General features: G+C 52.0%; 1 protein-coding gene across 10 annotated transcripts in view; it reads right to left on the bottom strand.

Moving 5' to 3' along the window:
• The window catches only part of PPFIA4 (PTPRF interacting protein alpha 4), a 35,711-nt gene extending 22,376 nt beyond the window's left edge, over positions 1–13,335 (bottom strand). For 3 of the 10 annotated variants that reach the window (XM_068986354.1, XM_068986358.1, XM_068986355.1), the window contains exons 1-13: positions 13,102–13,335; positions 9,787–9,888; positions 9,260–9,424; positions 8,838–8,912; positions 8,562–8,651; positions 7,823–8,014; positions 7,383–7,529; positions 6,993–7,127; positions 5,076–5,159; positions 3,563–3,694; positions 3,187–3,249; positions 2,207–2,298; positions 498–606 (exon numbers count right to left, since the gene is read on the bottom strand). In XM_068986354.1, coding sequence (XP_068842455.1) covers positions 498–606; positions 2,207–2,298; positions 3,187–3,249; positions 3,563–3,694; positions 5,076–5,159; positions 6,993–7,127; positions 7,383–7,529; positions 7,823–8,014; positions 8,562–8,651; positions 8,838–8,912; positions 9,260–9,424; positions 9,787–9,888; positions 13,102–13,335 — 1,620 coding nt within the window. The remainder of the gene's footprint in view (positions 1–497; positions 607–2,206; positions 2,299–3,186; positions 3,250–3,562; positions 3,695–5,075; positions 5,160–6,992; positions 7,128–7,382; positions 7,530–7,822; positions 8,015–8,561; positions 8,652–8,837; positions 8,913–9,259; positions 9,425–9,786; positions 9,889–13,101) is intronic. The other 7 variants (XM_068986360.1, XM_068986359.1, XM_068986362.1 and 4 more) reach the window with 5 other exon arrangements.
• Between the last annotated feature and the right edge of the window lie 11,416 nt (positions 13,336–24,751).

The raw sequence follows: 24,751 nt of genomic DNA, 5'->3' as shown, positions 1-24,751 counted from the left end.
GTCAGTCCTTTTCTGCCCCTAATCTTTCCTGTTTCTTCTCAGCTTCCTAGGCAGACCCCACAGAAACTACACGCTTCTCAGGAAACTGCAGGAGCCATCCCAAGGGTCAGTTAATCTGTTATCCCGCCCTCACCTCCCCCATAAACCACAGCTTTTGTTTCAGAGGACTTGCCAATTCCATCTTGGCCCTACTTCCCCCACCCCCACCACTGAAACACCCAGGCACACGTGCACAGGCTTCAGCAGGGCCTCAGCGCCTGGCTGGCCACCCACCAGCCCCTACCTCTTGCCTATCAGGAGGTCAAGGCGAAACACAGCTGTTGTAGCTGATGACGGCCTTAACCCCGAGGCTGCAGCTGTCACTGACATGGGGGAGGGTAGGGGGAGGTTGTGCACCACACACCAGCTGTCTGTGAAACCAGAGCCAGACACGTGGCTGAACTGACCCCAAATTCCCCTGGGGAGACCCATCCACACTCAACTCTCCACCCCCTCACCTTGGCAGACTGTTCCCGCCGTGCTGAGTAACAACGATGCAGACCTTGAGATGCGTGGGCAGTTGTGCTCATGGAGAACCGCACATCCGTTGCACTGCCCGTGTATGCCCTTGAGTGGTGGATGGGGGAGAAAAGGTGAGCCCTGAGGTCTGACAGCCCCAGCTCATACTCACTGGCCCCAAAGAGTTAAGGGATCTTCAGCTTGGAGAAAAAGACCTGACTTTTGTAAATGATTTAAAGGCTTCCATGTAAACAAGAGATTAGGTTTATTCTCTGGTGCTTCAGGAATGAGAATGATCCAGGTGAGTAAGTTCTAGGCAGGTAGCTTTTCATTTAATATAAGAAGAACCTTCAAACAGTACACAAGGTATCTGGAGGGAGAGGGGAGTTCCTGCTTATCCCCACCACCACTTTTCTCCGCAACTCAGTTCCAGCTCTACGATGGGGTCAGTACTTCTATAGTCAAAGCCAAGAATCCTCAGTCACTAAGGAAAGCAATGCCAAATAGCTTGGTGTGCTCCAGGCTATGTCTTTTTGATTGGGGTAGGGGGTTGGTCCCTTCTGAGCATCCTACAGGAACGGAGGAGGAGGAGGAATCCCAACTACCATTTCCTGTCTCTATTCTCTGATTCTCTCCATATGTGCTCTGTAGCACAGTCGTGCCCAACTCTTTGTGACCCCATGGACTGTAGCCTACCAGGCTCCACTGTCCATAGAATTTTCCAGGCAAGAACACTGGATTGGGTTGCCATTTCTTTCTCCAGGGGATCTTCTAGACCCAGGAATCGAACTTGCATCTCCTGCATTGGCAGGCTGATTCTTTACCCACTGTGCCACCTGGGAAGATGTTTCTCTCCATACTTCTATACAATAATTCCTAATAAACTTGAAATTGATACCCAAGTGTCTACCACCCTAGAAACCTACAGACTTCTCTTCAACATCTCTTTTCCTAATATGTCCTATGCTACCCCTCTGCACATATATATACACACATTTACTTTTACCTCTCTTCAAAAAAACTGATCCCTATTTCCCTGATACAACAAGAGCATGACCATAGGGAACCTTATGAGTTCTGATCTAAGACATTTTGGTTTATACAGAATATATCCAGAATATATCCAGAAGACATGAACCTTGAGTAGCATCATCCATTTCAGTCTCCTCAATCATCACCCTGCCTCTCTGGGCAGAGAATTGAGTGCAGGCTTGACATCTGAGTTCAAAACCAAATGCTTCAGAAGATATGAATAAAAACCCAGAAGTCCCCTAAAACATGGGCCTAATTCCAGCATTATGTTCAGAGCCCTAAGTAAGTTATCTCAAAAGAACTAGAGTGAACCAGATACTCCCCATGAGCAGGCCCTATTGGACACAGGTGGGCATGTAATTCAGTAGACCCCTCTCAACAGCATGCCCTCTATGAAGGAAGCAGGAATCATGCCCTATGTTCCACGACAGTGGGGAAGAATCATACTGTGGTTTATTAGCTCTCAGCATCCACCAGAGGACAGGTGCTCCCTTCTAAACTGCCCAAGAAGGCTGAATGACATTACCAAGTTTTCTAAACCTCAGTGTTCCACCCTGAATAGCAGGAGGACCCTGAGGTCCTGAGCAGTCTTTTGTTGGGAGGAAGTCTCCTCCCCCAGGGTCCATCCGGGGCCATCCAGGACCCCGTCCCAGCGTGCCTGGCCTCCTGAGCATACCTGGAGCGGATGCCATCCACAGATGGTCCTCCTTGACCCTTCAGTTGGTCCACCTCTTGGCGCAGTTTCTCAATCTCTTCAGACAGGCGGCCCTGTGCCAGGCAGACACACAGTAGGGATAGGGGCAAGGGAAGGGAAGAAAGGGGATAAAAGGACACAGAGAACAGCCGAGTTGGGGAGAAGCAGAAGAATGCACTGCAAAGTCCAAACCCAGGGGCCCGAGGCCAAGACCACAGATGACACCAGAAGAGAAGAGGTCCAGCTGGAAAATGAGTAGAAGGGTTGGTAGGGCAGGGCCAGAAGAGAGCTCTGTTTGGAAGGACTCGAGCAGAACAGGTCTGCTGAGCCCTCCCTGCCGACAAAGGCATGGCACATAAGGCCAGGTAGCAGAGGGGTCCACAGTGTACTCCTAGACCTCACAGACATTGCTGGGCACACACAGCGGTAATCCTCCTCAGATCACCAGAAAGCGAGAGCTTCCCCAGGTTTGTGTGCATGCATGCTCAGTTACTTCAGTCCTGTCCAACTCTTTGCAACCATATGGACTATAGCCTGGCAGGCTCCTCTGTCCATAGGATTCTCCAGATAAGAATCCTGGAGTGGGGTGCCCTTCTCCAGGGGATCTTCACCCAGGGACTGAACCCGTCTCATGTCCCCTGCATTGGCAGGTGGGTTCTTTACCACAAGCGCCATCTGGGAAGCCCCACCCAATCATGTCAAGTCCGTCACTGGGCCCTGTCTCTCTGCTACCCACTCTCTGCCCTAAGCTTATGGCTCAGTTTCTTCTTTACAGGTGGGTGGTGATACATCCACTGTGACAGCCTTTAGTGAGGATTAGTGGGGTAACATGTGAACACGGACTAACGAATTGGCTAGCACAGTGCTGGCTTTGAGAGCAGCTACATGAAACACAGGTGTGTTCTTTCTGCACAGCAAGCTCAGCCCTCCCAGGCTGGCACGGCTGGCCAACAACTGGGTACCTTGTGATGGTGCTGCTCTTCAATCTGTCGCTGGGAGGTCTCCAGCTCTTGGATCAACGTGTTCTGGGGGAGAACAGCTGTGAGCCAAGGAGCCTCCCTCTCCCCGTCCTGACTCCAAATCCAGCTCTGGCCACACTGTCCCCTCCAAGGACCAGCTGCGCTCAGCCTGCTCTCTAGTTCAGCCGCCCCTTGCCCACCCGATCTCCAAACCACCACCCCCACCCCCTAGCTGCTCTTTGCCTTCTCTGTCCACAGCCCACTGATGCAGCCCCATCCCACCTGCTCGTGGGGCTCCTCCCAGGCCTTTGCCCCCCTACCCATTTCCACCAGCTCTGTTCCTCCCAGTAACCTGACCACGAAGAGCTGTCCACAGTACCTTCTCCTCCAGGGCCACCATGCGCTCCCTGAGGTGGAGCTGCAGGCGCTCCTTCGCCTCAATAAGCAGCCGGTCCACCGTGTCTGACAGGCGCTTGTTGTGGGCTTCATTCATCCTCTCCTGCTGGAGCACCTGCAAATGCAGCCCACCTCACAGCAGGTCCGCGCGGCACTCCCTCCACAGTGCCAGCCTCACAGGAGGCCCCCGCGGCCCTGCCTCCACAGTGCCAGCCTCAGAGGAGGCCCCCGCGGCCCTGCCTCCACAGTCCCAGCCTCACAGGCCCCTGCGGACCTCCCTACACAGTCCCAGCCTCACAGGCCACTGCGGCCCTCCCTACACAGTCCCAGGCTCACAGGAGGGCCCCGTGGCCCTCCCTCCACAGTCCCAGCCTCACAGGCCACTGCGGCCGTCCCGCCACAGTCCCAGCCTCACAGCAGGTCCCCATGGCCCTCCCTCCACAGTCCCAGCCTCACAGGAGGACGACGTGGCCCTCCCTCCACATTCCCAGCCTCACAGGCCCCTGCGGACCTCCCTACACAGTCCCAGCCTCACAGGCCACTGCGGACCTCCCTACACAGTCCCAGGCTCACAGGAGGGCCCCGCGGCCCTCCCTCCACAGTCCCAGCATCACAGGCCCCTGCGGCCCTCCCGACACAGTCCCAGCCTCACAGGAGGGCCCCGCAGCCCTCCCTTCAAACTCCCAGCCTCACAGGCCCCTGCGGCCCTCCCGACACAGTCCCAGCCTCACAGCAGGTCCCCACGGCCATCCCTCCACAGTCCCAGCCTCACAGGAGGCCACTGCGGCCCTCCCTCCACAGTCCCAGCCTCACAAGGCCCTGCGGCCCTCCCGCCACAGTCCCAGCCTCATAGGCCCCCTCGGCCCTCCCTCCACAGTCCCAGCCTCACAGGCCCCCTCGGCCCTCCCTCCACAGTCCCAGCCTCATAGGCCCCTGCGGCCCTCCCTCCACAGTCTCAGCCTCACAAGGCTCTGCGGCCCTCCCACCACAGTCCCAGCCTCATAGGCCCCCTCGGCCCTCCCTCCACAGTCCCAGCCTCACAGGCCCCCTCGGCCCTCCCTCCACAGTCCCAGCCTCACAGGCCCCCTCGGCCCTCCCTCCACAGTCCCAGCCTCATAGGCCCCTGCGGCCCTCCCTTCACAGTCCCAGCCTCAGACGAGGCCCCCGAGGCCCTCCCTCCACAGTCCAAGCCTCACAGGACCCCGCAGCCCTCCCTCCACAGTCCCAGCCTCACTGGCCCCCTGGGCCCTCCCTCCACAACTCCAGGAAAGCGCCTGTTCCTAGTGTGGTTATGTGCCCACCTGGTCACTTCCAGCCTCTGGGGGCCCTCTCTCCAGTGCTCCTGCCCATGCCCTCAGCTCCTCCATGTGTCTCTCTCTGTCCTAGTTAGGTCCTTGTCCAGGTCCCAGTCTCCTCCTTTCCCTGTTCACAGACCACCCTGCGGTGCCACCGTGGGGCAGAGAGGGACACCAAAAAGTCCTGTCTGGTGCTCTCACCCGCGCCAGCTCTTGGTTCTTCTCCTCCAGCTGTCCCTCCAGCTGTCGGAGGTGCTCCTCAGTGCTGCCATGTCGCTCTTCAGCCTGGAGGTAGGGATGGGTCAGTGCGGCTTGTAGATCATCCTCCTTCCTGCTCACACCTTGCATCCCATGCTCCCAGGTGCCACAGGAGTCTCTGGGAGTTAGGGCCTCAGGGAAAAGTAAAGCCAAGCTCTCCACTTACCATAGCAGAGCATTTTGTCCCCACCACTGCCATTCTTCCCATGTACACCAACCCCTGCCAGATTCCCCCACCCACACCTCCTCCTTCCTGCTCAGGGCTAACCTTGTACTATCTCAGAGCTGGCAGCTCAAGAGACTGTAAATTCTCATGCTTCCAGAAAGAATGCCACTTGAAAGTATGAGTTACCATAAATCTCTGTGCCTCTAAATAGGAGCACGGACTCCAGCCAGAGTTCAAATCCTGGCTCCCTCCCGTCCCAGCTGTGTGACGTTGGGCAAGTTACTGAACCTCTATGAGCCTTTGTCTCCTCCATTGTGATAACAGTATCTATGCCTTTTGCAAGGACCAAAGGTCATAATCCACGGTAAACACTTAGGACTCAATAAGTAGCCAACAAATGCTAGCCACGGTGATTACTTTTGCTGTTAAACCAGCCCTGGTAGAGTAGTCTTCCCTTCTGTTCACACATCGTCAAAGATGGGGACCTCACTGTTTCTTTTGACAAGGTATTAAATATTACTACACATCTTTTAGTCAGGAAATCCCTTCTAAAAGTCCTTCTACAATGAATTCCTGAACACATTAATCACTCCAGTCCAGCCCTTCTGGTCAGTTTTGGGAGTGATGAAACCTGACTGCTCAGCATCGCACACACAATGTCTTCTGCTGGACTTTAAACTCTGTTCTTCATTCCTAGGGGATGATTCCTGAAAGGCTTAGAGATCACCAAGTTCAATCCCATCATTACAGAGATGATGACTTCATCACAGAGATAAAGACAGAGACACCCAACTAGGGAGGAAGTGACTTTTCCCAGGTCACAGAGCCAGTCAGTGGCAGAAGTAAACCTGGGCCTGCGTGTATGAGGCACAGCCAGGCTGGAGGCTCCATCTGCAGAGCTCCCAAGCTGCCACACTGGCACAATGGCCAGCCTCTCACCTCCAGAGCTCTAGGGTCTGACGCTTACTAAATATTGGTTTCCTTCTCTTCACTGCTTGAGGGAGTAGCTATGGCGACCCCACATGGGGCACCCCTGAAAGTCTCTCCCACTGCAAACACTCCTGAATTCTTCTGGTTAAGCCACCACATGCCCATGCATGTACACAGCTCTTCCAGACCTAGGATGTTTTTAGCCATACACCTCCATTAAGTTAACTATCCTTTGGGTAAAATTATATTCCCTTTCATTTGTCCAAAAGTTGCAGCCTTCAAACAGCCAGAGGTGGTCCCAAGATCTAGAATGCTTCAATCTGACAAAAAATGAAATGCTTAGTCTAAACTCCCAGCCCCTTCAGGGATGTATAAACTCTGATCATATCTCCTCTCAAATTTCACTTTTCCAGAAATCAAAGTCCTATTTTTTCTACTTCAGATTCCACCCAAAAGAAGTATTACTATTAATCATAATGGTATAAATAATAATAAAAATAGTCTGTATTGACACAGTTTCTTCTACTTCCTAAAGTACTCTTATATTCCCTCATGGGGCTCACATCCCTGTGGAGGGATAAGGGCAGGGGTTACTCTTCCATCTGACAGAGACAAGAGAGTGTGCTTCCTGGAGCCATGCAATGAGCAGCAGCTTCCTGGCCCCAGCCCATCACACCTCCCACTCTCTCCACCCACTGCCCGGCTCCAGGAGAGCTCAAGCAGCAGCGGTCAGAGGCGGATTCCCAGGCCCACAGTCCACTTGCCTTGGTGAGGGCCGCAACTCTTTGGGCCAGCTCAGCCTCCACTTCTGGCAGCGTCTCGGCCTTACGCATCGTCTGCTGAAGTTTCTGCTCGGCTACCTCCAGGAGCTCCTGCAGATATCGGGCTTTCTCCTCACACTAGCAGAGTGAGGGGTGGGAAGGAGAGTCAACAGGGAGCACTGAAGCGTCCCCCACCCCCTGCTTCAGGACAGAGCAGGTGACAGGCCAGGGGTCATCGTCGTTCCTGGTTACCCAAAGACACCTGACTTCTCTCTCCCAAAGTGGCCTGCTGTACTTCAGAGGCTCTTGGGCCACCAAGGGAAGGGTCAAGCATGATCTTCAGGACCTCCAGGGTCGAGTACAATGCCCCCAAACACCAAATGCAGGAGTTACCTGGCGATGCAAGGATTCCTTATTGGCCAGCTCGTTCTCCAGTTTGTCGTTGAGGTCATGGATTGATGTAGCCTCACGCTGAACAGCCAGGTAGCGCTTCTCCAGGGTGGTGATCCGCTCCTCCATGTCCTCCTTCTGGGCTAGAGCCTGAGCAGGAGAGGAGAGGGTGCCGGGAAGGCCATGAGCTTCCTCCCGCCCCCACCCTGCCTGTGCCTCCACAGCAGAATGGCTGTGTCTCCTCCACACTCCCCTACCAGTTTCTGACCCTGACCCATCCCTGCCACCACTCCTCCCCACACAGGACCCCCCAAGCAATCAGTCTCACACTCCGCAGCCCTCGCTTGGCCCTCCCTCAATATCCAGGACATCCAACAGCTGCCTTCCTAAGTGCCAAAGGCCCACACCCAGAAAGACAGCATCAGGCCCAGGCCCCTGCTCACTTCCCGGAGGTCCCGCTGGTGTTTGCTGCTCAGTTCCTCCGACTTGATGAGGTCCCGGCGGGCTGTTCCCAGGTCCTCCTCCAGTTCAGCCACAGTTGCTGTCAGGGTGACCAGTCGCTCCCGGGCCTGGCTCAACTCAAAGTTCTGCTTCTCCAGAAGCTCCTGCAGCTCCTCAACCTGGCCCGAGTCCTCCTCCAGAGACAGGGAGCTCTCAGTCAGCCGTCAGGCACCCCCTCCGTGCCCTGCCCCGGGGAGGGGGGCGGAGGGACAGCACATCCAGAGCAGGCCACAGCTCTGCCCCAGCTCTAGAGCACATGTCCGGGAACACCCTTCATCCTCTGAGCTCCAGGACCTCACGCCAAACAACAATCAAACACCCTCACTCTCCTGTGTCTCTCTTAAAAAGCAATCATTTCTAATTTTACCTGCTATTTCAGTCTCCTGTAACCTAGCGAGGGCCATGACTAGGGGAACAGAGGCTCAGAAAGAGAAGTGATCTCTTAGATGGCTCCTAACAATTCAGTTACATGCGTATCAGTGTACATACTGGGCACTAAAAGAAAAACTTGCAGATTTCTTTGGAGATGGGGTAAGGGGAAGAAGGAGAGAGAGATGATAATCTTGGAGAAAGCTCCAAATTTAATTCAAGCAGTGGCTCTACTGCATGAAGGCAGGGCAGGGCCCACACCCCCTGTCTGGGGTAAGACGTGCCTTCTCTGTGCAGCTCCCCGTGACCCACCTTCCACAGGCCTTTTGGTCCCAGCTCCACAGTCCCCTCATCTTCAGCCACTCCATCCCGAACCCCTGACCCCTGCTGTAGGGAAGACACCTGCGGGGAGTCAAAGAGAAGAGAACCTTCTAGACCTTCCAAATCCCCCACTTCCAAGAGAGAGACGCCTCCTGTTAGCTAACAATCTCCAGCTAAGACAGGAGCGAAAAGTCTGATGAGGACCGGAGTCGGGAACAGGTGTAACCTAGCCATGGCTTCCAGATGAAAAGAGGGAAGATAGCTTACCTGCTGGTGGGCATACACCAGCTGTTCCTCCAAAGTGGTCACTCTCTCGAGGGCCGCCCGGAGCCGCTCTCGCACCTGCCCAAGGTAAGGGGAGATGGAGAAAGAAACAGAGACCCTCTGGACTTGAGCTGGAGAAGCCTGGGCTTGGTCTATCATCGCTGAGCATGAGGCAAAGAGAAAGACCTACCAAAAGGCAAATTTCTGAGAGGGCACCTAATAGAAGGACCTGGAAATTGGACTAACGGTAGGAGTAAGCCAGTTAGGAAGCTAGACGGCAGTTTTCCCTAAACAGAGGGTACAGAAATCTCAGAGAAAGGATGCATGGAGGCTCCAGGGAAGAGACTGGGGGTGGACCAGACTGTATTGTATTGTATCCACGGTTGGACGGGGGATGGATGCAGGCTGTTGGCTAGCCTAGGTACCTTCTCATCCAGGGCCTTGTGGTGCTCAAACAGTGACTTGAGAGCCTTCAGCACCTCCACCTCACTGGAAACCCCTGATGGTGACTGAGCCTGACGCTTCACCACAGTCATCCTTAGTGACCGCTCATGGCGGGACACCAGGCACTCCAGATGTTCCAGAAGCAACTGGCAGAGAGAAGGCAAGGGTGCAAGGAAGGACTGTGAGCCTACGCCCCAGAGGCTATAAGCATGGTCCACACAAACACCCAGCAAACCCAAGTCCTGCCGTGTGTACCACTGCTGGAATGCTGCAATACTCCCATGTGGGTGAACGGGCGCTGCCCAAGCCTCTCTCTCAAGACCCTGACTTTCCCATGATCCCCTAAGTAGAGGCGACAAGCCTAGGACTCATGGCTGAACACACTGACTATCAGCCCAGAAGACAAGGCAAGAGGAGGTGAGGATGGGGCTGGGCGTGCTGGCCATGCTCCCTTGGTCATACGGCCCACCCCCCAAAGCACAAACACACACCGGGTCACCCCACTCACCCTCGTGTTATTCCGCTCTGCTTTCAGCTCTGATATCTCTTCCTCTCTCTCTAGAAGCTGCTCCCGACACATACTCAGCTCCCGGGTCAAGGTGGTAAATTCCTGTAAATCCCCAAGGCCCCTCAGTGCTTGAGGATCCACCACGTACACAGTATCCTGCACGCCCAAGTCAGTGAGTGGTGGGATCCTGTCACCTGGCCCTACTTCCACCAACTGTCCCCAGAAAAATCCCTACCCATCCACATGTGCTTAGTCGCTCAGTCGTGTTTGACTCTTTGCTATCCCATGGACTGTAGCCCGCCAGGCTCCTCTGTCCACGGGGATTCTCCGGGCAAGAAAGCTGGAGAGGATTGCCATGCCCTCCTCCAGGGGATCTTCCCAACCCAGGGATCAAAACCAGGTCTCCCACATTGCAGGTGGATTCTTTCCTGCCTGAGCCACCAGGGAAGCCCAAGAATATTGGAGTGGATAGCCTATCCCTTCTCCAGGGGATCTTCCTGATCCAGGAATCAAACTGGGGTCTCCTGCATTGCTGGTGAATTCTTTACCAGCTGAGCCACAGGGAAGCCCTATCCATCCATACTATTAGCATATGTATCTCCAGAGGGGAGAAGCATTCCAAGTACACGCAAGGGAATACAGTTGGATATGACAGTGAGAAAGTCACCAACTGTGCCCTGTGATTCCTTCCTCCTCCAGCCACCAATATTACCTGATTATGCCCCCTCTCCCATTTTGAATTTCTGTTTCTCCAACAATCCAGTGACATTTCCCTGTAGAAGCGGGTGGAGGGGAGTTTTGCTTCTGGTTTGCTGTTAGTAAGGTCCAAACAGAGATTGATGGATATTAAAGAAGGAAGAGAAGAGGGCTTTGAAGTGGTGTTCTGGAGAGCTCTCTTCTACTCCCTTCCCAGAGCTCTGCAAGTTACAGGTAGCGTAAGAAATGAGACGACTGAAGGGCCCACCCTATGTAGAAACAAGAGTGGACAGATCTGCTGAATCAGCTGTGTGGCTTCAGCTCTGGCTTCCAGGATCCCAGCTCACGCCATCCTGGGGCCTGATGCCAGGGCATTTGTCCTGGCTTTGCTCAATGCCCACGTATAAAGCATCCCTTTGAGGGGTCTTTTCCCACAATGATAGGCCCAGACACTCTGAGAGACATTTTCAGCCCACTCTCCTCCACAGAGGGTGAGAGGCTGGCCCCACAGACCCAGGCCTATCATATCTATTTATAATTAGACATCAACTAGTAATTAGACATCAACTAATTCCAGAAAGGTGTTTAGTTAAGGGGTCCAAACTCGGTGGATGCTCAGGGTCTGGGAGTGACTGAATAGCGGCTACAGTCCCATCCCAACCTGCAGTCTCTCTCACACAGCACAGAATCACTACTGAAGGAAGAATTTCAAAGCAATCACCTCTTATCATTCCATATCAGGCCAAGGGGACAAGAGACACAGGCAAGAGACAAGGGACACAGAGAGATGCCAGAGCCTAAGAAGCCTCGGATGCGGATCCTGCTCGTGATTCCTGCCTTTCTCTCAAAGCCACGGGCAACAGCAGGCAAGCAGCTCCCATCCCGGAGGCCAGGCCTGGCCTCATGTAGCTTCACTACCCAGCTCACACACGTGTGCATGCACACATGCTCCCACACACACACCTGAACACTTGACGGCATGCCCCCAGCCCCTAACTTGGCACTACCAGCTCTCCCACCCTGTCCAGGCTCCGTCACTGCCTAGTCTTCCCACTGCAGTGTGCCTCTTACTTCCCTGCCCAGCTCGTACCATCTGACACACTGATGCCAGGGTAATCTCCCAAAGCAGTGTTGTCTTCACCATTAAATACAAACTTCTTATCCTGGTTCCAGCTTCTCTCTCACAGTTCCTTTCCAAACACCCCAAGACCTAGTTAACCTGAGTAACCTGCTGTTTTCAATCCCTAGTAAAGTCCACACCTTTGCTCAGGGGGCTCCCTCTTGCTCCCTCCCAACCCTTTGTCAACACCTGATTTTTCAAAGTCCATTGCAAAGGACACACTTCCTTGGGATCTTCCTAACGGAAGGCTTTTTCCTTCCACTGAAAACTGGAACAAACTACTGGGAGTGCTGACCACCATGAACCAGCTCCTGTGTTGGTCACTGGAGACACAGTAATAAGACAGACATACTCCCTGCCTTTGTGAGGCTCCCAGGATCAATTCTCAGCTCTGCCCATTTGTGATCTTGGGCAAAATGCCGAACCTCTTTGAACATCTAATCCGAAAGATACAGTCATCCCTCAAGGGCTGCCGTGAGGATCAGTGATCTGGCCCCTATTTTAACAGTCCTCTGGAGCCCCTCTTCTGTTCCTCCACACTCTTCCTGTCGTTTGGGTTCTTGTCTATTTCCTTTTTAGTGTATGAGCTCCCTAGAAGCAGGTGGTTCCTTCATCCCAGGGCTTGTTCAGGGCTCCAAACACAGTGGGCGTAGGATGGGCCCATCTCTCACCCCAGTTCCTCACCAGGGCTCCATATTCCCATCTAGAAAGCGTCATAAAGTGCCCTTGAGACACTCTGGAAGCCTGGGCAGGAACCTCGCCTGCTCTGACCCTTCTCCCCACGTGCGAGGGGCAGAGGAGCGCTCCAGCTCCTCAGGGCTGCCTCCTCCACCCCGGCAGCTCCCCTACTGGTAGGGCGCTCAGAAGTAATTCACCAGTCTCCTCAAGGTTGAGTTTCATCCTTTGTATAATAGAGGTGATGGTGATAATAGCACCAACTTCACAGTTGTGAGAATTCTGTGAGGGAAACCCCAGGCAAAGTGCTCAGCATACAGAAGAAGCCATAAAGGGTGACTATAATCGCTACTAGTTCTGTTGACGGAGGAGAGCAAGAGAGGTGTCACAATTCTGTCTATAATTGTCCACGGGATGCGTCTTGTTTCTCTCATCCATGCAATGAGAGGTGAACTAGACTGTCTCTAAAGTTTCTGCCATCTTCGCTCTCTGTGATTCCCACCCACCACTTCCAAGAACAGACCCTGGTGAAGAGCAGCCAAGGGGAAGTGTCCTGCCCAGTACCGGCTGCCACCTGCTGGCTGCCTCAGCTCACTGCAGCTGGCCACTAAGGCGGGGCTTTCCTGTGAAGCCAGTTTCAGCCTGAGGCGCTTGGGAGAAACAGGGAGAGGTTTTATGAAACAAGGCGAAGGAGAGGAAATGCTCTGTGAGTCCCACCTGTCGAGATGCTCACAGATGCAGAGAGCTGAGGGCTCAGAAGGTGTGGCTCTGCTGGGCTGGTTGAAGGGAAGGGGAGGAGCGAGATGCTGACCGGCAGGCCTTACCTGGGGGAGGGCAGAGTTAAGGTGGCGCTGAAGCTGGTCTCGCTCATGGAGGGCATCCTGGAGCCGGCTCTGTGTCGCCAGCAAAGTCTCCTGACTCTCCCGAAGGGACTCTAGCAACTTCTCCCGCTCATCCAGCATGTTCACCATCAGCTGCTCAAAGTTGGCGTCAGCATCGGCTCCATGGGGAGGCCCCAGGGGGTCTCCCTCGTTGATTGTGGGCATCACTTCACACATGGTGGGGGTGGGCAGGGGACAGGGGAGTGGCTCACAGGGTTGGAAGCTCTGGGGGTCTCAGTGAAAAGGTCTCACAGTGGGCAGTACCAGGTGAGTGGAGAGGTGGGCAGGGGCTTCTCCACGGCATCAGCTGCTCTCAGTCTGGAAGGGGCCTGGTGCCCAGAGTGCCCCTGTGAAACGGAGTGAGAGGGCCTGGTTTACGCTCTCTGGGCTGGGGCTGGGTACCCTGTGTCCCCAGACAAGGAGGAAGCAGCCGAGTGTGGCCATGACAGGTGGAGCAAGCAGGGCTCAGAGAGGACCCTTCTCTTAGACTGAGCACTGCAGCCTGGCAGAGTCCCAGCGGGGTCCACTGACAACCATCGTTTCTGGAGGGCCGTGGTCTGTTGGAGAAGAGACTGCTGTGAGAAGCTGAGCAGAGAAGGGCAGAGGAGGAAGCATGGGTGAGGGCAGAGAACGCAGGAACCGGGACCAGAATGTGGGGGAGTGGGGGAGGAGCTGGGCAGGCCCCTCCCCCGGGTTTTCTCACTTCGATGGTGCCTACCTTAGTTCTCCCAGGAAATGCACATGCCCGCTGCTGCAGCTTTCTCCACCCCCAGCTGTCAGAAGGGCAGCCGCAGTGGAGTGGCTCCCCCACCCACATGGCTTGCTGGCCAAATATAGCAATGATTCAGTAAGTGGCAAGGGAGCAGCAGAAAGCGGCCAGAGACCTCCCAAGTGGGGCTGCGCAAGTGGGAGGAGGAGAAACAGGGTCCCTACCCCACCAGAGGTTTCTCCTCCACATTCAGGCCAGGGTGAGCACAGAAGGGGTTAAAGAGTTCTTAGTGGATACGAGTCCCACACAGAATAGACTCCTGGGGTCACAGGAAATAGGGGCAGAGTAGCTCTTACCCTGACCCCTGGTACAACATGGCTACCTGGCAAGGCCCAGGCTGGACACTGGGGCAGGCAGAGAACCCTGATCTGCTCCATGCCTGTCATTCAGGGAAGAGTCTCTGGATCAAGTCATCCCCTACTCCTGAACCCTGGCAGACAGCAGGCTTCCACTCTGAACTCACGAACTGCCACCTATGGGCTGAAGCAGAGACTGAATGAAGTGAAGGATCGGTGACGGGGAGTGGGGAGGGTTACTCTCCTAGGGCAGGGCTTCCAAGGGGGGCCTCTGCTCATGTCTGGGAATCTTCTCCCTCCATGTCATTGCCCAATGCTAGCACTGTCAGAAGCCACCGGCTAGGGTGGTTAACACGTGCACAGCCTGGCAGTAACACCTTGAGTTTGGCACAGGGATGTCCAGCGGTCAGAGCAAAGGAAAGGGGACTGAGGAAGGCAGCCAACAGCTGGGGATTTCCGCCTGCCATCAGCTTCCGGGCTCCCTGCTCACTGCTGGAAGGCTACCACCTAATCAGTTTTCAGAGGAAGCTGTCTTCAAAGCTCCTGTTCTAGGAGAGATGGGATGTAGACAGCCAGCGCAGTGATAAGGACTCAGAGAAACCCCATAAATGGTGCTTTCCTTCCTTCCCTACCCCTTCTACATCTGGGAAATTCAGAGACAGCTTCATGTCTACCCCTCTGGTGGCAGACTGGGAGAGTCAGGGAGAGGGCAGGCAGCATCTGGACCCAGTGTGAAGCGAACAGTCAGACACAGGAAGTCAGACAGCCTGTGGCAGGGCAGAACCTAGCAGGGGAGCCAAGAAAGGGCCAAGCCTCTTCTAACTGAATTCGCCCTTACCGACCACCCCCGCCCCCCGCCCCCAGAACGGGGGACAGAAAAAGTGATGCAGGGGAGAAACATGGGCCCAGCTGAGAGAAAAGTCAGAGCACTAACTAGAGAACTCCCAAGTCCACAGCCACGGCCATTCCCAGAGGACCCAATAGTTCAGCAGCATGTGGGTGTGCCCATATATGCGCACTCATGCCCACATATGTATGTACACTGGCAGACACAGGATTTGGAGCCTTAGGACATACACGTTTCCAGACACAGAAAATGGATACAAAATCTGACCCAGGGAGCCCTTCTCCAAACTGGATGGCCACTGTAAAAGGCGGGATCCCACGAGGTGAAAAGTAGCACCCTGGTCTGCACCCTACGTTACCCCAGTATCCCTGCTCCACAGACCAGCTGGGAGCAGACAGGATGAGCTGCTGCCCCAGTCCTTCCAGAGCAGTGGTCTCACTAATGCTAATAACAGCAATTCCTCGGACTCACTCACTCTCCTCACCTGAAATGCTCCACTCTGTGAGATTTAAAGGCCACTGGATTCCCTGGTGGCTCAGAGGGTAAAGCATCTGCCTATAATGTGGGAGACCTGGGTTCTATCCCTGGGTCGGGAAGATCCCCTGGAGAAGGAAACGGCAACCCACTCCAGTGGGAAAATCCTACTCTTGCCTGGAAAATCCCATGGACGGAGGAGCCTGGTAGGCTATAGTCCATGGGTCGCTAAGAGTCGGAAACGACTGAGCGTCTAGTGGTTAGCGGTTAGTGGCCCCACCATACCTCTCTAAGCTCATCAATGGCCAAGCCCAATCCCTTCCCACTCTCCTGCCCCTACCTGAAGAAGTGTGAAGCCAAAGAGAAGGCCAGTCTGGGGAAGGGGCCCCTGTGGCAAAGGCTGTGCTTTGGAAAAGAGCACAGTACGCTCAGGAGCACGGGGACTGAGTCCAGCAGAGCTCAGGCAGCCCGCAGTATAACGCACAGGAAGGAGCCCAGAGCTAGGACTCGAGCCCTGAGCTTCAGTTCTGCTACAGATTAGCTGAGTGATCCTGGGCTTGTCTTGACTTACTGAGACCTCTGCTGTAAGACAGAACCCACGACCCTTATTCAGTCCACCTCAGGGGGATGAGATCATAGATAAGGAGACTGGAAAAGCAGAAAGCATTCCATGATTGTAGGGGCATTTGAATTATGTTAGTAGTGGGCACTCGATGGACGCGACTCTGAGTGAACTCTGGGAGTTGGTGATGGACAGGGAGGCCTGGTGTGCTGCGATTCATGGGGTCGCAAAGAGTTGGACACGACTGAGTGACTGAACTGAATTGAGTAGTGGGCAAAGGTGGGCCTGTGGGTGGAGTTTCCTTCTAGGAAAGGGGTTGAGAAGTTCTCAGGAAGGGAACATAGGATCTCAGGCTGCCCACAGTGATGTGCTGGACATTTGGTCTGAGTTGGCCTACCAAAATCCTCCCAGTCATCCTGGCAACTGAGAAGCTGACTTTGCTACCATCATCGCTTCCCCAGGCTCCTTCCAAACCAAGAGCCAGGAGGCCACTCCACTCCCCCTAGCAAAATGGCAAACCACAGAGCAGGCTGAAGATGCGCCCAGAGGTGCATGGCAGGTGGATGCCTCTGAGATGACTGTCCAGGACTTCCTATGGCTGCCCCCACAAACTGCACTAGTGTGGTGAGCAGACGGGGGCTCAAGAACAGCCCTATCAGGACGCCTGGCTCTTTCTGGTTCCATGGCCATCTTTAAATAGTGCAGTTAGCATCTCAACCTAGCAGAAGCCTCAACTCCTGCACAATTTCTAAGTAATACTCACAGGTCAAAAGCTACCAGCCCCTAAAGCAGACATCTGTGAGGAGCTGTGGCGGTGAGGAGTGTGGGCAGGCTGTGACTCAACAGAGGAGTGCCCCTAACCGAGCTGATGTGTGTGTGTGTGAAGAGGGAGGGTCCGATGAAAACCAGGCCTCTGAGCTTAAGAATACAGGAGAGGCAGAGACTCTGAAACCTCTTTGGCTCCCTAAAAATCACCCCCATCTTTTCCTAACAAACAGGAGGGATAGGCGCTTGGATGTGATGCTCTGGTTGACCACACACACATACACAGGCTGGCTTCCCACTGCCCTGTCAGATGGCAGGCCCCACCATGGTAAGACAGCTCAGCAAGGGCAAAGCTACTGGCTTCCATAGAGGCCCAAGGGCCAGGGCAAAGCTTCCAGGAGCTGTGCCCAAGTGTAAGTGGGCCAAGAGCCAGGCAGAGGGAGCTTCAGGGTGAGAGCTCCTTCAGGGTAAAGAGGTAGAAAAGGAAGGTCAGATACCACTCAACTGGAGGAAGGGTGAAGACCTGGGGACATGGGGGAGAATCACCTAGGAAAACTAACAATTATGAAAGCAGCTATGATTTATTCAGAATTTACCATGTGCCAGACATTGCAGCATCAGTTGACACACAGTAACTTTAATTCTCCAGTTCCTTGCAAGGAAGACACAATTCTTCTCATTTCACAGATTAGAGAATTGAGACAAGTCATGCAATCAAGTCTGTGTGGCTAGTAATAAGAAGAGCTAGGATTCAATTCCAGTCTGTCTGACTCCAAAGAGGAGTAGAGGATGGAGGAGAGGGGAGTGAACACGACTCCTTCAGGCATCCTGTTTCTTCCAACAAGCCAAGGCACTTGGGCCCCAGCCCCTTTCGCCCTTATCCAGGAGACGGCAGCCTAAGGGTTCGCTTGCCTCAGCCCTCTTCTACCAACCCTCCTCTAGCCCGAGCGAAGGCCTCTGCACAGCGGGCACGATGGTCATGAGGCAGCCACGTCCCCACTGGAAGCGACCTGTCTACAGAGCCTCATCCACCCCCTAAGCAGACCTCTCCCCCTCCCCCCTGGCGGGCTCTATACTGAGCTGTTTAAGGAGACTGCCTGAGTTTCCCGCACCACTCCATCTTCCCTATTCCCACAGGAACTACAAAAGCAGACATTCTTCCGAGCCCTCAGCCTCCTCCCTCTGGGGCTTTCCGACACCATCCTCTCAGTGGAACGCAGTCCAGCTCCCCACCTCTCTTTTCCTCTCATGCAGAAGTCCATCCTCTCCCCTTGTTCCTCTTCCGATCCAGCTCAAAACCCCAAGAAGACTTGCCCCCACTCAGCCCCCTCTCCAAAGCCCCACCAAGCCGCCTTTCCCTGCTACTCCTTGTCTCTGCTCACTGTCAAGCTCCCAGAGTCCACCTATTGCTCACGAGCTTCTAGCACCTCATCCAGCCTGCCTTAGTCTCCTTTCCATATTAGTCTAAGGAACTTCTGATCACCCTTAAGCTCATCTTAAGCACCACTCCCCCCATGGAACCTTTCTGATTCCCTCCACACATAAGATTGGCCCTTCTACTGACCCAGAACAGTTTTGTCCTCTGTTTGTGGCACATCAACTCAACTGAAGACTGTAGAGTGAGAACCATAACCTAATTATCTTTGGACTCTCCAACACTTACCGTGGGCCTGATATACACAGAGTTGAGTGGATACATGTGACAGAGTCATTCTAGGAAGTCCATTCTTGACCCACTTTAAAGAAGGGAAGTTCAAAATAGAAAAAAACTTATCTTGCCCTCTAAAAAATTAAAACTTCTTTACAGCAAGATGGGGGCCACTCCTGCCTTAAAATGCAGACTCTGGAGGAGGTTGATGAACTGGCTCCTTCACTGACCGCTCATGTGACTCTGGAAAGATACCTAATCTCTCTGAGCCTTGGTTCTCCATCTGTGAAATGGAGATGATAGTAATATTCACTTCAGATAGCAGATGTGAGAATTACTAGAGTTCAATCACATACACAAAGTGCTGACATCAGTGTCCATCAAACACTCAGTAAGTATTAATTCTTAGCATTTCAGGCTCCTGAAGCATCTCAAGGCTGAGCCCACTCCAAATACAATAAGAAAACTAAAAATCTGCATTAGCTAGAGGAAGCGTTCCCAGAGGAAAAAACTTTTGGAAAAGCTTTATTGATACTTTCTCACTGCTGGTCACAAATCCTTTCAAAAGCATCCAGTTCTCTGGGTCTCTAAAGGGCCAGCAATGAGACTTCCTCTCTCTGAGCTTCAGGTTCCCAAATCTGGGAAATAAAAGTCATAACATGTAACACGATCTAGTGATCTCACAAGTTGTCATGAGGGTCTAAGGAGTTAAGAGACATGAAACTGTTCTGAGAAGTATAAAATGCTGCTCAAGCACAGGTTAGCACCGACTGCCAGCTTAAGACACTCAACTTCTGAATGCTGGCATAGTCAGCTGACACAGGAAGAGGCTGCTCCATCTGACAGGTTCCCCTGGGCCCATACCTGTGAAGCCCATCTATCCAGCTGCTCCACAGGAGTGAGTTACAAGCCACCTCTTACTAAGACATGGCCTATCATTTGGGTAAGCAAAGAACTTTCTGTCCAAATCAGGACAGTGAATGCAGGCACTGTTAACAACCGCACCAGGACACAGATATAAAATGCCACTGCCTCAGGCGTGTCGAACCACATGGTCACTCTCACTGTCACCACCCGGGGGGGCAAACAGCAGAGGCTGGGGCAGAAAGGAGGCCTGCAGGTCTCTGTACATCTGCAAAACAGCCCACTTCTAAAGTAACCACAGTTACAGCCGTCACAGCTATCCGTTTAAGTTAAGCCAGGGGTTTGCCAACTGGGTTTTTTCATAGAGTACCTTCGGGGCAGCCTGGCATGAAAAAAAAAAAAAGAGGAAAGAGGTAAGACACATGCAAAGGGCTCTGAACTCTTTTCTTTCTTTAATCTCATCAACTCCAATGTGAATTTTACTGGGTTTCTGATTAAGGTTTCATTTGTATCAAAGGGTTCCAAGTCTAACAAGAGGTTAGAAGATCTCTGGTAGGTATTGTCTACAGAGACCTCTGCTAAAATAAACACACATTCTCTCAGAGGCAGCACATCAGTGCAACAGAACAAGGGCCTGGGAAGGCTACACAGGACACACTGGGGGGCCACATGCTAAAGGTCTAATGGTGGCGCTTTAGTTGCTCAATCATGTCTGACTCTGCGACCCCATGGACAATAGCCCGCCACACTCCTCCATCCATGGGATTTCCCGTGCAAGAATACTAGAGTGGGTTGCCATTTTCTTCTCCAGCAGATCTTCCTGACCCAGGGACTGAACTGGATCTCCTGCACTGCAGTTGGATTCTTTACCGACTGAGTCACCAGGGAAGCCCCAAATGCCTAATAGAGATCACTTATTTACAAAAGTTAAGATAGGCTGCACCACTGAACATGGCGCCTGGCTTTGGCTGAATTTACGTCACAAGTACAGTAACCCTAACCATCTTCTGCTAATCAGAGCCACTGATGAGCACATATATGTCCTCAGTCAGCAAAGAAGTAGGGCGCTGCCGCAGAGCGGAAAACAACTGTTCAGGGGTAATAAGGAGCATCAGAAGGGAGTACTGTCAGGCGCTGGGGTGTGAAAGCTCCAGAGCACACACGACTGCCCAGAGAAGTGTAGGCACAATAACAAGTGTGCACTGCAAGCGGTCACACAAGTGTGTGGGGGCTGGGGGTATGTGCATACACAAAACAGAATATGGGCAGGGCATGTGTATTCACACAACAGAGTAAGGCTACAGTCATGAGAATCTGTGGTGTCAATGTGTAACTCTGAAAGAGATATGTGCTTGTGTGTATGTGTGTGTATAAGAGTATGGTCATGAGAATGGGGTCCTGAGTCCATGTGCAGGAGAGAACATTAGTGGGCATGTAAAACGGTGAGACTGTGCGGATGTGTGTGATCACGAGTATATGTCAGGGCTCATGACTGGTCATGAAAATACATGTGTGTGCAATCCTGAGCGTGCACCTGGGAGTCATGAGAGCACGTGGCTGCCGTGAGAGCTTTGCATGTGTGCATGATCGTGAAAGCATGTTGCTGATCATGAGAGAGCATAAGCATATATGTGGTCTTGAACTTCTGTGAGAATGTATGAGAGGGAAAGGAGGGAAGGATGAGAATAATAATGAAGGAATACAAATCGTACTTGTTCATGTGCTCTGCCCCAAACAAGGACCAAAATTTTAGGGTACTCCACAACTGGCCTAGTGTGAGTTCAAGTCAAGGAACTAGGCTCAGCCCATCTTTCTACTTACCACCAACCATCAGAGCTTCACTGCCTAGCCTCCCAAGCCCACGGCATCAGATGGCAGCAGTCACCCACTAAGTCTTCCAGAATGCTCACTCCTGAAGGAAGAGCACAGGCCAAACTCCTTGCCTGACCTTCCTCTTAGCAGCTGTCCTCGAAGCCAAACATAGGAAAATCTTCCACACAGTGGTGAGCAAGGCTGCGTGGCACTGGAGTGGCGAAGGGCTGAGAGGAGATACCCCATGTCTGAGGTAAGAGAAATCCCGGTAAGACAGTAGGCACTGAGAGAGGGCATCAGAGGGCAGACAGACTGAAACCACAACCACAGATAACTAGCCAATCTAATCACATGGACCACAGCCTTGTCTAACTCACTGAAACTAAGCCATGCCGTGTAGGGCCACCCAAGACGGACAAGTCATGGAGAGTTCTGAAAAATGTGGTCTGCTGGAGAAGGGAATGGCAAACCACTTCAGGATTCTTGCTTTAAGAACTCCATGAACAGTATGAAAAGGCAAAAAGATACAACACTGAAAGAGTAACTCCCCAGGTTGGTAAGTGCCCAATGTGCTACTGGAGATCAGTGGAGAAATAACTCCAGAAAGAATGAAGAGACGAAGCCAAAGGAAAAACAACACACAGTTGTGGATGTGACTGGTGATAGAAGCAAGCTCTGATGCTCTAAAGAGCAACAATGCATAGGAACCTGGAATGTTAGGTCCATGAATCAAGGCAAATTGGAAGTGGTCAAACAGGAGATGGCAAGAGTGGATGTCAACATTTTAGGAATCAGAGAACTAAAATGGACTGGAATGGGTGAAATTAACTCAGATGACCATTATATCTACTACTGTGCGCAAGACTCCCTTAGAAGAAATGGAGTAGCCCTCATAGTCAACAAAAGAGTCCGAAATGCAGTACCTGGATGCAATCTCAAAAACGTCAGAATGATCTCTGTTCATTTCCAAGGCAAACCATTCAATATCATGGTAATCCAAGTCTATGCCCTGACGAGTAATGCTGAAAGAGCTGAAGTTGAACGGTTCTATGAAGACCTACAAGACCTTTTAGAACTAACACACCAAAAAAGATGTCCTTTTCATTATAGGGGACTGGAATGAAAAAGTAGGAAGTCAAGAAACACCTGGAGTAACAGGCATATTTGGACTTGGAGTATAGAATGAAGCAGGGCAAAGGCTAATAGAGTTTTGCCAAGAGAACGCACTGGTCATAGCAAACACCCTCTTCTAACAACACAAGAGAAGACTACACATGGACATCACCAGATGGCCAACGTTGAAATCAGAATGATTATATTCTTTGAAGCCAAAGATGAAGTCAGCAAAAACAAGACTGGGAGCTGACTGTGGCTTAGATCATGAATTCCTTATTGCCAAATTCAGACTTAAATTGAAGAAAGTAGGGAAAACCACTAGACTATTCAGGTATGACCCAAGTATGACCTAAATCAAATCCCTTACAATTATACAGTGGAAGTGAGAAACAGATTTACGGGACTAGATCTGATAGAGTGCCTGATGAACTATGGACGGAGGTTCATGACACTGTACAGGAGACAGGGATCAAGACCGTTCCCAAGAAGAAGAAATGCAAAAAAGCAAAATGGCTGTCTGAGGAGACCTTACAAATAGCTGTGAAAAGAAGAGAAGTGAAAAGCAAAGGAGAAAAGGAAAGATACCCATTTGAATGCAGATTTCCAAAGAACAGCAAGGAGAGACAAGAAAGCCTTCCTCAGTGACCAGTGGAAAGAAACAAGAGGAAAACAATAGAATGGGAAAGACTAGAGATCTCTTCAAGAAAATTAGAGATACCAAGGGAATATTTCATGCAAAGATGGGCTCATTAAAGGACAGAAATGGTATGAACCTAACAGAAGCAGAAGATATTAAGATGAGGTGGCAAGAATACACAGAAGAACTGTACAAAAAAGAACTTCATGACCCAGATAATCACAATGGTGTGATCACTTAGCTAGAGACAGACATCCTGGAATATGCTATCAAGTGGGCCTTAGGAAGCATCACTACGAACAAAGCTAGTGGATGTGATGGAATTCCAGTTGAGCTATTTCAAATCCTGGAAGATGATGCTGTGAAAGTGCTGCACTCACTATGTCAGCAAATTTGGAAAACTCAGCAGTGGCCACAGGACTGGAAAAGGTCAGTTTTCATTCCAATCCCAAAGAAAGGCAATGCCAAAGAATGCTCAAACTACCGCACAATTGCACTCATCTCACACGCTAGTAAAGTAATGCTCAAAATTCTCCAAGGCAGGCTTCAGCGATATGTGAACTGTGAACTTCCAGATGTTCAAGCTGGTTTTAGAAAAGGCAGAGGAACCAGAGATCAAATTGCCAACATTCACCGGATCATCAAGAAAGCAAGAGAGTTCCAGAAAAAACATCTATTTCTGCTTTATTGACTATGCCAAAACCTTTGACTGAGTGGATCACAATAAACTGTGGAAAATTCTTAAAGAGATGGGACTATCAGGCCACCTGACCTGCCTCTTGAGAAATCTGTATGCAGCAACAGTCAGAACTGGACATGGAACAACAGAGTGGTTCCAAATAGGAAATGGAGTATGTCAAGGCTGTATATTGTCACCCTGCTTATTTAACTTATGTGCAGAGTACATCATGAGAAATGCTGGGTTGGTAGAAGCACAAGCTGGAATCAAGATCGCTGGGAGAGATATCAATAACCTCAGATTTGCAGATGACACCACCCTTATGGCAGAAAGTGAAGAAGAACTAAAGAGCTCTTGATGAAGGTGAAAGAAGAGAGTGTAAAAGTTGGCTTAAAGCTCAACATTCAGAACTAAGATCATGGCATCTGGTCCCATCACTCATATCAAATAAATGTGGAAACAGTGAGAGACTTTATTTTCTTGGGCTCCAAAATCACTGCAGATAGTGACTTCAGCCATGAAGCTAAAAGATGCTTACTCCTTGGAAGGAAAGTTATGACCAACTTAGACAGCATATTAAATAGCAGAGACAGTACTTTGTCAACAAAGGTCCATCTACTCAAGGCTATGGTTTTTCCAGTAGTCACGTATGGATGTGAGAAGAAAGCTGAGCACCGAAGAATTGATGCTTTTGAACTGTGGTGTTGGACAAGACTCTTGAGAGTTTCTTGGACTGCAAGGAGATCCAACCAGTCCATCCTAAAGGAGATCAGTCCTGAGTGTTCACTGGAAGGACTGATGTTGAAGCTGAAACTCCGATACCTTGGCCACCTGATGCAAAGAGCTGACTCATTGGAAAAGACCCTGATGCTGACTGAAGGCAGGAGGAGGAGGGGATGACAGAGGATGAGATGGTTGGATGGCATCCCCAACTCAGTGGATATGAGTTTGGGTAACTCCAGTATTTGGTGATGGACAGGGAAGCCTGGTGTGCTGCGGTCCATGGGGTTGCAAAGAGTCGGACGTGACTGAGTGACTGAACTGAACTGAAGACTCTCTATCATCCAGTGCCTATGCCTACCTCCACTCCTGCCCCTACCTGGAATTGTAGGTTCTTATTTGAA

This window comes from Capricornis sumatraensis, chromosome 14 (assembly GCF_032405125.1).
Source record: "Capricornis sumatraensis isolate serow.1 chromosome 14, serow.2, whole genome shotgun sequence".
Classification (NCBI taxonomy): domain Eukaryota; kingdom Metazoa; phylum Chordata; class Mammalia; order Artiodactyla; family Bovidae; genus Capricornis; species Capricornis sumatraensis.
This window is presented reverse-complemented; position numbering and strand designations above follow the sequence as displayed.